The following is a 13,050-nucleotide window of genomic DNA, read 5'->3' as shown; positions in this document are numbered from 1 at the left end:
ATAACGTATATTGTGTGGAGTTTTTAAGCCAAAAAGTATATTTTTGTGTGATCTTCTAAGCCGAAACGATTGTGTACAAGATTGGTATGAGATCGGCTTTTAGGGTCAGCATCTATATAATTTAGAGCTAAGATAAATGAAGATTGTGTTTTGTATTGTCAATCAGTGTGGTTATTTATATGCAGATGTTGAGTGTTTCCATTGTTCCCCTTCCCCCAGTCACATGCGGTTAATGCTATACTGCTAAGCTAGCCAGTTAGCATTACTAGATGGTGAAATACTTCGAGTAAAGATACAACCGGTAACTACTGATTAAATACACAGGGATGGTGTAGATGAACGTTGAGAGTAGATTGAGTTGTTTTGTTTTTCATGCTTTTCAAAGAAAGTACTTTGAACTTTATATTTTGAAATAAACAGGAAGTATGTTTATGAACCGGAAGTACTAGTTGATACATTTGAGAGGAGTTACAAATAAAACAGCTCCCCTATCGGACATAATAAGTATTACAGTTAATACATTCTTCACCACACAGATAAAGATTACATGTGGTTTCTTTGAATTGAAGTATTGTAGTTAACACATTTTATGACATTTGCATAATTTCATGAACTCAACTTGAGTATACACTGTCCACGGTTTATTTGGATTTGCACCATATTCCTATTTTTACAAAGTCAAAACCATACACTGTTCATTTTTATTTATTTGTTCAGATTTTAAAAAATTTGCATAATTTCAAAATTTTAATTTAATTTGTCTAATTTTGATTTTCCAATCTCAGTTTTACAACATTTAAATTTATTTTTCCAAATTCTGTAAAAAAATTGAAAAAATTACAAGATTTTAAAGTTAAGTTCAGATGACATAGGATATCTTTATAAAGAATACAAGGGTACTATTCAGAGGATTAGTCATTCATTTTGATAAACTTAATAATATTATCGGTGTACTTAAGAAACATGTCGCCAGAGTTAAGAGCACTCACAGTGCCAGGCACAACTGCAGATATTAAGGCGAGAGTAAACATCAGATCAGATGCTTTAACGTGTCCAAGTCATAGACAGAAGACATGGAACCAAATAGAGAAACTGTTGGAACAGTGGCAAACGAGAGGATTGATTCCAGCAGATGATCAACCTGGACCAACGGAAGCCCATAGAAAAGCTGTAGTTGAACATGAGAATGCTGAATACCTACAACAGGAAAAAGCATGGATCAAAGCCGTACAAACCCCTTGGTATGGACCAGCTAAAAGCGCTATGAAAAAAGCTGAAAAAAGAAAAGTTAGGGTTACATGTCTGTTAATCCATCTGACATCCATCGCAGAAGATCTGCCAGTAAATGAAGACACAGCAGAAATGACAAAAGAGGCTCCACTTATCCAAACTCCAAAGCAGTATCCAAGCCTGACCGAAGTGTCTCCTCCAGACATATCAGAGAACAACCCTTCTCACCAAGCTTCGATTCAAGCCCCAAATGAGAAAGAATTGGCGTTTGAGGTAAGAATCCTATCCAGTGTCAACCAGCTGATGGAAGAACTCGGCAGAAGAATGGAAGCAGAACTCGGCAGAAGACACGAAGAGCTCGACAGAAGAATGGAGGAACTCGACAGAAGAATGGACGAGGAGCTCAACAGAAGCATTGAAGCAGAACTCATCAGAGGAATGGAGGAGAGACGAAAGGCAGATGAAGCCCATAATGACATTATTGAAGAAAGACGGAAGGCAGTTGAAGCCCATAATGACATTATTGCAGAAAGACAAAGGGAGGAAGATAAATACCAACTACTTCTGGCGGAGAGGCAACAAGACGATGTAAGATTCCAGGACATGATGGCAGATAGACAAAGGAGAGAACAAGAAGAACGAAGAACTCAAAGAAAACGCAGAACAAACTACTCTCCTGACTATTCCAATGGACGGGGAGATGAATATGACGACAGCGGTACACAGTCTGAAACCAGTAGACACTCCCCATACCATGAACAGTCACAGCAACAACGCAGTTTTGCATCTCCTCCTGAGAATAATAGTAGTGACGAAAACGAGCAACATTACCCTGGGACATGCCCCAAAACTAGAAGAACCAAGACAACTAAAAGAACCAAGACCGGTGCACATACCTCCATGCCATTGATAGCGGCTGGAAGAGGAGGATTTCAATACCAATCATGGACTCACAGGGACATGGAAGCATTAGTGTCAAAGCTACCTCCACTCACGAAAGGAGGTCAGAAGTGGGTTACTGATCTGGAGAAGTACACTGTCCAAGACCACCTGTGCTTGGGAGACATGAGGGCCCTGCTTGGACGGATAGAAGGAAGACTAGAGGCAAGAGCAGTAGATTCCGAGGCCAATTGCACGCACGACCCAGATGAAACTTCATTCAACAATATCAGGTCGAATTATTGGGCTGCTATTCGTCACATCTACCCGACAACACGCAATTTACATGCCCTCAACAGCCTGAGAAAAGAACCGGGGGAAGAAATGCATGCCTTCTTGAAGAGATGTGAAGGAGTGTGGGAGGACTGCACTGGAGAACGGCATGACGTTTCTCCGGCTGTTGTAATGTTGTGGAAGAACGCTGTCATTAAAGCCCTTCCCCGATCAGTGCAGGCAGGCCTGGGAGACGTGGTGGGATTAGACGCTAAACCCATTGAAGAATGGAGACTACATCTCATTCACTACGATATGAAATACCAGGCAACAAAGGGGGAAAATGATGAAGAAATTAAAACACTAAAACTAAGACTTTTGAAGATACAAGTAGCTGAGAAAGATGCCGAAGCTAATAAAAACAAGAAATCGACAAATCAGATGGCCATACTAGCAGAGAAGGCAGGGCGGACACCTCCAACAGTTCAACAAAGCGGAGGAGGAAGTGTATGTCCACAAAACCAGGTTCAGCAGACACCTGTGTATCTTCCTACGCAAGTACAGCCACAAGCACCACAGTATCTTCAACAGCAGACACCTGTGTATCTTCCTACGCAAGTACAGCCACAAGCACCACAGTATATTCAACAGCAAATACCTGTGTATCTTCCTAACCAAGTACAGCCGCAAGCACAGGTATACACTCCCATACAGCATCAACAAAAGGGACAATGGAGAGGAAAGCAACGATCAAGAGGAAGAAGGGATGATGGCTGCTTCATATGTGGAGATTGTAGACATCTGGCCAGAGATTGCCCCACTCAGCAATATCCACCACAAGGTAGCACCTCACAATACAGAGGAGAACCAGCGTTAGATTTTAGAAATATTGAGGCGGAAGCATATGCCAGGGCCATGACGAATATTTCTGTTGGATCAGGTGATTGGGTAAATGTAAAAATCCACAAGATGAACTTGTTGCAACCTGTATGGAGTGGACCATGGGAAGTTGTAGAACGCACTGCAGATGCGCTCCGGATCAAAGTTAAAAAAGGAACATGTTGGCACCTTCTTACACATTGTGTAGCCGTACCGCCACCTTTCCAGAAACGGCACGGCAGTTGGAACTGATTTTGGAAAACTGGTACAAAAAACAATAAGGAATTGAACATTTTTTACAACGACAGCACCAGGAGATGAGTAAACTCAAGAATCTGTAGTGTAAATACATTGAGAAAAACACATTTTACACTCGAACTGTTTGCACATCATAGACAAGGAAGTTAGACAATATAAATAAATGTTCAGCAAAAGTAATAAGTATGGTGGAAAGTAGACATAGGCCTACACTTGATTCAAATGTCATTACTGTGATCCAATTGGTGTGCTCTGCAGGTTTACTATTGTTCTAAATAACAGTGGGATTTAAAATATTGGAGAAAATATGGAGATGTTCTTTCGTAGTGTGTGGAATATGTGATGCTGGAAACATGTAAGTATTTCAGAGTTGTGTTGGGTAAATATGTAGCAATGGATGAAACAATTTTTAGAGTGAGTTTTTGTAATATCATTAGTAGACATTAATTATGTTGTTTAGATGGCATTTAACAACTAAGACAGATAGTATGATTAGAAAGAGACAGAGTGGAAAGGGTTGGATTTATTTAACCTCAGTGTGCTAGACTTCTTATAGGTAATGTGTACCGGGACCTGGACTCCCCCTCTGAGTTAGAAAGGCTACGATCCCGACCCTCCAAACAGACAAAATACCTAACCCAACAGGAGACTCCTCCTTCTCCATCGAACAGACAGAGAACCAGAGCTGAAACAACAACAACAACAACAACAAGACGGCAGCCAGAACTATCTCCACCTGTGGCATCCAGAACCAAACAGCATGCTGACATACAGAGAGATACTCTCATCAGCCCCTCAGACAGGGCATGAAGTTCCAAGCTGAGCCACGAGATTTGGCACAAGAGCCGAGTGTGGGACACAAGAGCAGAATCCGCCCTCCATAAAAACAGCAGAGAGACTGTAAAGGAGGAGATGAAATGCAAAGCAGTGCAACAACAGTGGCACGATGGGGCTGCAGATGTGACTGGGCCAATGGCTGCCTAAAAAAGTTACAGGATGGATTCAACAGCTGATGGACTGAAGAGAAGACGGAATCAGAGGAGTTGGCATGGTCGATTAGAAGTGAGGAGGCCGGGGTCACGGCTTGAGAAAACCAGGGGAGGAGAAAAGGAGAACGGGAATGAGTGAGTTTACACATAAACACACTTATTCACAAAACGCACATTTAAATAACTTGAATTAACTTCATAAATACGTAAAGACAGATTAAAGTAAAATGAGAATCATCCTAAAACACACTGAGGGATAAAGGGGAAGACATGACAGAGTAGAACCATATTCTTCAATCTTTTAACAAATCATTCTTTAAGAGATTTTTATTCACGTGTGAATAAAGTAGTGATCTCATTTGTTACAATATTGATCACCATTAAAAGGATAGTTTTAGGAACCACTCTATAGGACAAATCTTTATTTGTATGGATAACGTTAAATGGAGAGCTGGTGCCAAGCCAAATATAAAATTCCAATCTAAAGTATTGATTTCACCATTGTAGCATAGTTATTACCATAAGAGGGCTTTAAGATGGAAATATAAAATGACTTCTGTTTTGAATCCTTGATAAAGGAGGGAGTAATTGTTGCATGTTCGGACACCCAAGGTTCCACACACTGCTAAAGAGTTTAACATTGTTTTTTAAGTAAACCAGAATTAAAGATAAATGAGTATAATGAGCTATGAAATGCAGAGCTACACAGATCCTAGTAATGTTTTGACTCAAGATAATTATGTACACAAGTTTCTGAAATAGATCATTAGACATTTTAATACTAATTAGGTGTAAATGAATTGCAGTAGTAGTACTCTAAGGAAGTGAGTTTTGTACCAAGTTTCAGGAAAAGTGGGAGGCAGAAGTCCCAATGAAAAGTTAGAATCATCTTGAAAATCATAGTTGAAATCGTGAATGAATAAGGAATGGCGCTCCACATATGACATATTTTTGTAGATAAAGGGTACCCGCCTATGCTGAAATACCTCTGAAAAGACTCTGCAGAGCACGACATGGCCAAAAGACCGAGACCAAACGACCTTTGACCCTGACTGACAGTGTGACAAAAGCACTGTCCATGACTGACTCTGGGGTGTACCTGACCAAACCTGACATGACAACCAGACAGTGTGAGTGTGAATGAATGCCGGCATGTGATCAGTGTAACTGCATGATTCTAAAACAATAACTAACCAAGCATGTTTTTGGACTAACATATTATTTTGGAGCTCCAAGGGAAACGAGAGGTTTCCTAAAAATTCCACAAAAAGGGGAAACCGCACATGTGACCCGGTTCTAATCTACTTGATGATATTTTACTCCCACATGAGTTGGCGGTTTGCAAATGTAAAACTAAAATCTGAAGATTCTGTTTCTTTTAGGCCTGAAGGACGGAGAGGAACACTTATTTTCACTGAAGTGTTTACTGTGGAAATAATGATAATTGATGTAAAATTGTAAATAATGTTCGTTATGTCCCTAACCAATTACCTGATTGTTCCCCTCCCCATTACAGGGTTTTGTTACACATGAGTTCATGTGTAAAAGGGGGGAGTATGTATAATGTCAACATGGCTGTAAAATTCACAATTTAAATTTTTCTTTTAAGGATTGACAGAAACCTTCCGCCCCAACCCAGATGTTCAAACTGAGCATTGAATGATAGTTTTATAATTAACCTGCTCCATATCTGGGGATAAGATACTGTTTGATGAATGTTGAGATGTTTCTAAATATTGATTGAATTATAACAGGTAACACAGAAGCAGTGGCCAAGGGGCTACTGTGAGAGATGTAATTCCAGAATAGAATACCGAAGAAGTTGACCTGTGATAGTTAGGCAATTTTGTAATATTTTAACAGACATTAGAGTAACTGAGGTTTGAAATGTAGAAAGAACATATTACAGTTAAGTTAAGCTAAAACATAGTAATGTAATGATACCGAATTTAATTTAGACAACATATTGTAACTAGCCTGGTAAAGAATTAGAAGTAAAAGCCATAGACTTTATTGTTTAGTTCATTATGGGGATATACATTTAATTTAAATTCATAATAGAAAGACATTTGATGACCGTATGTTGGAATTCTGTATTCATTTTTCAGCTTGATAATAGACAGGTAGAAGCCGTATTGCCAGGTGCAATCGATGGGATTTCTGCACACGATCCAAGCAGAGAATGACGTACCTTACAGGACAGATACACTCAGGAAATCATTCACTCTGACAGCATCATGACTTTAGTTGTTTTTGAATCCATAATGAAATTGTATTACATAACGTTAGTGTGTGTCTTTACCACAAACAGGAATAGTTCATTGTTATATTTAGATTTGAGAAATATTACAAGGATTTTATTTAGTTCACCATGAAGATGTTTTTTGTTTGTAACATATGCCCAGTAGTAAGATTCAAATATCAGCAGGTTCTGAATTATTATTCCTCTGTCCCACAACCAACAAGAATGTGGATGGGGAGAACTATATCTACTAGAACCAGCAGAGATTCATAAATTACACCAGAGACACAGTAAAAGTAAATAAAGAGTAATATTTAGCTATTTTCAGATAGTTTAAGCCTTCTTATACTTTGTAAAAGAACAAGTGCCTTTACACCAGATACAGTAAGAAGATGATTTATGATGTGAAAGGAGGGAGTTAGACGTTTTCCATACCAAGCTAATTGCTGCTATTTTACAAAGTGACATTAAAGGTTTAAGCTAGAAGTTATGAAAAACTTCATATTTATGATGAATATGTATTCTTATTTGTATTTTTTTACTTTTATGAGTTATGTACCATGCAATGTTCGGATGAAGAACTAATTGATTTCAATATTATTTACATACCTTAAAGGGTATGTAAGGAGGGATTGTTAGAAATTAAAATCAATGTTGGTATGGCGTAATTTGAATTAAATACACTATTTAATTTAAATCAGTTTTATTCTGAAAAACCGGAAGTTCACTAACTATTAACTTAATACTTTTATTCTGAAAATTCTTCATTTCCGGTTAGCATTAGCATGTGGCGAAATGCTGCATTTTCAAACCGTGAATCAAAGGTGAAATGACATGTGATGTTGTACACTGAGCACACTGGGTTTAGCACTCATTTATTACCGCTGAATAACGTTTATTAGGGGATGTTTAAATAACCACAGACACCAGAATGATATAATTTAACAACAGAAAAAGGCAGAAATTGCATTGGACCCGCCCCCGACCAATAGGAGAAGACCTCCGATGACAACAGGAAGAGCAAGCCAAGGATTGACCTCTTTCTACCGGGTGACCTGGACTGACCGGGCGGATGAGGAGAACGCCTCCACTCGCACATTTCATTTTGTACTGTACACCACCACATCTTTTGTGTAATTAAATGCTGTTAACTTTTATAAGCTTCCCTTGACTCTTTTCAGTCTCTCCTGCCTTCGGGGTTATAGAATACACTAACAAGTCCATAATCCATATTGTCAGGAGGATGAAATATGTAAAAAATCGTGAGGAATAACCGCCAAAGCGGGAGCTCTCGAAAATGCGACCACTCATAGTGAAACCGGAGTGTTGTTCAATTTGTGTGTTGTGGACATGTGTGCGTGCATGAAAATGTAAGTGCATATATTCTTGCCTAGTTTTGTTATTGGTGGTTTAATGTTCATAATACAGAGCTTACTCTGCAATAGACGGCAGTTAGCAATAGCCGCTAACTTTGCTATGCTGACTATGGGACAGCACGAGGTGCGGCCGCACCAGGCACGCTCCCTCACATTGCATAATGAACAATGTAACGCCAAGTTGATGCAGGGGCCAAATGTATGCAGTGTTCTTTATATTGTAGTCATTATAGAGACTTCATTGTGTGCATTCCTGTATGTTGTTCATGCGGGATTGTTTGTAATAGTTAATTACTTTATGTAATAACGTGTCACTTCAGTCGCCATTCTGTTGCGGCCTTTGGCCGCATAGGCCAGCTAATTGTGCCATTTCTTTGTCTGCCCGGTCACTAGTCATTGTCCCTCTGTATTACATGTTTGTTCATACCTGTTTATCTTTATGTTACACATACCACACCCATTCACACACCCATCCAACTACCATTGCATGTAAAATGTACTACCCTGGAAATCAATAAAGTAGTTAAACTGGAACAGCCTGTGGAAACCCATTCTTCCTTGCACGTCCGTCGCCAACACCTTCTGACAGAGGACAGGAAAATCTAGCTGCAGCACGACCTGTATACTTTTGCACGCCGTGTTCCCAACATAACCTGTTGCTGCTCCGTCCACACTCACAACAACGTCATACAGACATAAATAAAGCAGCGACTGTATTCACCATGACATAGACAGTCTGTGGTTTGTACATGTTTAACTTTTGTCCAGTTTCTGAACAGATATGAGGAGCTCTGAGTGTGTGCTAACGGCTGATATGTTGGGACCATAGGTTGGGACATATTTCGCTGTCGGGTGTTGACCAATCACGAAGCGTCATTTCTTGACTGGCAGCAAAAACAACCAATCACAGCAGTGCTTCTCTGGCTGGCTCTGTCCAATCACAAACAAGAAGTGTTCTCCCTAAAGAAATACCCTTTCCGTCCAATGTGAATTGCTGTGGCGTTTTGTGAAATGCTGTTGTGTTTTGTGAAATGCTGTAGTGTTTTCTGAAATGCTGTGGTGTCTTGCACTTCAGGCCCACCGTATTAACTAGAGCAGAAATAATTAGTCAATTACCAAACGTTCTCTGGTCCTTTGGGCTATGATGGAAATTCGTTTTTTCTACTTTATTTTAAAGGGGCCCTATTCTGCTCAGGTTCATGTTTGTATTTTGTGACTACTGTGACGAGTTTACATGCTTTAATGTTCAAAAAGTGCTTCATTTTTGTTTTGCCTTTGTTGCAGCACCTCTTTTTCCCCTCTATCTGAAACGATTGGTTAGCTGGCCAGCTCTGTTGTGATTGGTCAATCGCTGAGAGATATCCTGCCCTTAGCCTCACTATGTGAACTTTATGGAATCACGTACAATGTGTTGGAGCACTAGCCAATGGAAGCGCAAGTGTTACATGGAGATATCACTACGTTACAGAAGTGAACTAAAGAGTCTCTCCCACACACTCCCTCCCTTTTAGGCAGAGGGGAGAGAAACTCCCTCTGGAGGGAACTTTGGGGTTTTAGCCATTGCAGAACTATATAATACATAACTATCAATCTTCATTTTTGTAAGGTCTCAACACCTTACATATGTCACTAAGTTCTGAAGTTGCTGCTCATCATTTTTTAGACATGCTGTGTACTTACCTACTTATTTATCTTGTATTTTTATTCTAGTACAACTAATGTGTGTGCTTTTCTTCTATGTAGTAATATGTAAGCTTATTCTGTATTATTGCATTGCCTTTTTTGCCTGATTTTTTAACTACCATAAAGGGAAAACCCCAAAAAGCATAATAGGGCACCTTTAAACAACAACCACTTGAGGTCTTAGTACATGGAAATAGAGAGTTATACCTCTTATTGCTCATAATTTCAAAGATATTTAAACACTTTTTTCAGGCAAAATGACTGATTCTTCCCCTCTCTTCCCAGCATGCATTAGGGTCAAGTCGAACCTCTGGACTTCACACAGCTGGTGTAAACTGTATGTCCGGCTCAGTCTGCTCATAGTTAGATCTGATCTGTATTAAGACGTGGAAAACAGCTACTGATTCCAACACACTAATAAGTGTATGCAAATCTATATTTCTCTGAATCTACACTTGATGGGTTTATGCATTCTCTTATTCTGCTATATTCAAGTCATTTCCCAGCACTGCTTATGGACACAACAATAACAATCCTCATATAGACCTACCACATCAAGTGTCCGAGCTGCTCGTCATAGAAATACAGCAGCTCAAAGGAGTCAATCTGTGAAGGCAAGACAAAAACATATTGAATGTAATAAGAAACTCAGGTATGTTTTAATGGCACAATATATGGTAACGCCCTCTTTGTTGATAGGGGAGCGCTGTGGTCCTCCACTCAGTCTTATGCAACAGTGCCACCTATTGTTATAGTACAAATGACCCTTTATTAAGTGGAAATCACATCTTCAGACAGGAGAATAATTCATTATCTTATTTTAAAAGGCATTCATTTATTTTGAAATTTGTCAAATTGTTTGACTGTACAGTATTTGTTCAGTGAAACAAGCAATGTTTGTTGACAATACAATATTACACTTGTATTATATTGTGAATCCTTAAAAGATGAATGCGCCAATCAATTCATTTCCAACACCTTACATTTCAATCAAAGCCCCCCTCAGAGCCTGCTCATGCAATTTTATAAAGTAGTGTTTAATCCCTTTGAATGTCTTCTTTGAGCTCTGGTCTTGGCTTTTCTTTAGTAACAAAAAAGAAGACGCCTTGCAAGTAATTCATGCTTTTCCACTTGCCTCATTGTTACACAATCTATGGTCAGTGTGTATGAAAGTGGTTTGAGTGCACACGCTGTAGAAGGGTTGAAGGTCTACAGCTTCATAAACAAATTAAAAACCTTCAAACAGAGACGTCTGCATAAAAGCAATGATATCAGATGGTAGCTGTTGTGTTTGATAATAACTCTGTTTACATTCACTTACAGTTGTGTTTCTGTGCAGATATTGAAAACAGGGTTTGGATCATACGTAGGTGATGTTATTGTTATGTATTTTTTCACCACCTGACAAACTCAAATGTAAAATAAATGTATGCTAGAAGTCAACCAATGACTCACCGAGTATTAGTAAGAGATCTCTGAATGCAGGGACACCTAATATGTTTTGATGCTGTAAATATGTGTTTTTTAACTAGACACCACGCAGGGAAAGCAACAGCAATCTGCTGGAAAGAGACAATTATTTATTTTGGCGGTGCATCCTTGTTCCAAATTAAAGTAAATACAACATTTGAATAACTCTGACATTTAATAAAAATTAGTAATTCAAACACATCGGAGGAAAAAACAGAAACTGTGTACTCTGTCACTGTAGCGCCTGAACTCAGCATCACGTCCCTCAACCGTTTTTTTTTTCAACAAACACTTTTAATACACTTAAAAATGAAATTAATCATTTGTATTTCTATTATATTTGTATCTTATGGAATCTTTTAAACATGTTTCATTTGTGTAACGCTTGACCAATAAAGTATATATCTATCTTTATCTATCTTATTATGTCTTCTGTCCAAATGTTTTGTAGGGAGTAGGGAATCAGATTTTTATTTTTTATTTATATTTAATTAGACATTTTCAAAGATAAAAACATACGGACAAGGACATGGCTCACACACATCACAAACAGAACAGGACAATAACATGAAGGGTGGGGGGTAGGGGGATTACAGTGTCAGTTACATTTGATGTATGCATATGGCGTTGTATTTATACATGATTTGCTTCATAATATAGATATACTTCATTGTTTCCTCATTATTATTATAAAACAAAAAATGTATAACAGATAAATAAATAAATCAGATTCTTGACGTTGGTAATCCCATTATTGCAGGTCATTTAGTCACTAATGCAGGGTACCTGCATATTTGAACAAGTACATATTACTTTAAGACCTTTTTAATACTTCTAAAATAAAACATAATACCATTACTGTGGCAAAATAAATAGAAAAATAGACTGCTGTAAACACGATTATTGAGTTATTTTGAATTTGAATAACTGAAATATTCAGTTACATTTTTCTCTGCTGCAATGCTCAAACCAAAGCTGGATAAACAATCTTTTTTTTTTCTAGGAGCGGATCACAGCCACACAAAAGATACCTGCAAAAACTTTAGGGCAAAGTGTACGCTACCTAAAGTATTTGTTGTCAATAAACATAGGTAGTGGACCATTTAGATTGTCGTGGAAAAATATCACCAAAAACACTGATCAAAATAATACACACTTGTTTATTCTGCCCAAGCTTCAATGATATTCCTTGCCTTGTTAGATGTCAGACTTCTTTAAGAAATGGTTAGAATGGATGACCTTGAACATCAAAAAGTACATTTAAGTAATTTAAAATACTCTTTAAGGGTCTTCTGGGACCCACTTGCCAGAAAGCAGAAGAGAGATAAAACAAGCCATGCTTCTGGGCTTGTATTCTGCCCCAGATATGCCATACATCAACCTGCAATATCTTGTTGACAACATCATTGTCACAACTATGGTGCTTTAAGTCAGGATGTGTCAGGGAGAAAAATTAGCTGCACTCTTAGACAGCGGGATTAATTCTGCTGGATCAAACAAGTCTGACAATACTGATATGTTTCGTGTAGTTTTTTTGTGTCATAAGCAGGTAAGATAAGCTCTTTTTCAAAATATGTTCATAGATTCTGTAAAATGTACATAGAGCCCAGTAGTTGTATCACCCACTATCCAAACATGACGAGCAGAAAATAAAAATCTGACAACAGTTTGACACATTCCTCAGGCTATTCCAGTGTTCCTGGTGCACTCATCATGGACAATTATTTACCCTACACCTCTACACAAACAAATAAACGTTATGAAGATACTC

At 38.4% G+C, this 13,050-nt stretch overlaps 1 protein-coding gene across 2 annotated transcripts in view; it reads right to left on the bottom strand.

The window, feature by feature from the left end:
* Positions 1 to 13,050, bottom strand: part of LOC117549325 (ceroid-lipofuscinosis neuronal protein 6-like) — a 30,337-nt gene that overhangs the window by 9,755 nt on the left and 7,532 nt on the right. For both annotated transcript variants that reach the window (XM_034221137.1, XM_034221136.1), the window contains exon 5: positions 10,360 to 10,415. In XM_034221137.1, coding sequence (XP_034077028.1) covers positions 10,360 to 10,415 — 56 coding nt within the window. The remainder of the gene's footprint in view (positions 1 to 10,359; positions 10,416 to 13,050) is intronic.

Source organism: Gymnodraco acuticeps, unplaced genomic scaffold, assembly GCF_902827175.1.
Source record: "Gymnodraco acuticeps unplaced genomic scaffold, fGymAcu1.1, whole genome shotgun sequence".
NCBI classification, from domain to species: domain Eukaryota; kingdom Metazoa; phylum Chordata; class Actinopteri; order Perciformes; family Bathydraconidae; genus Gymnodraco; species Gymnodraco acuticeps.
Note: the sequence above shows the minus strand (reverse complement) of the source record. Positions and strands in the feature narration are given on the sequence as shown.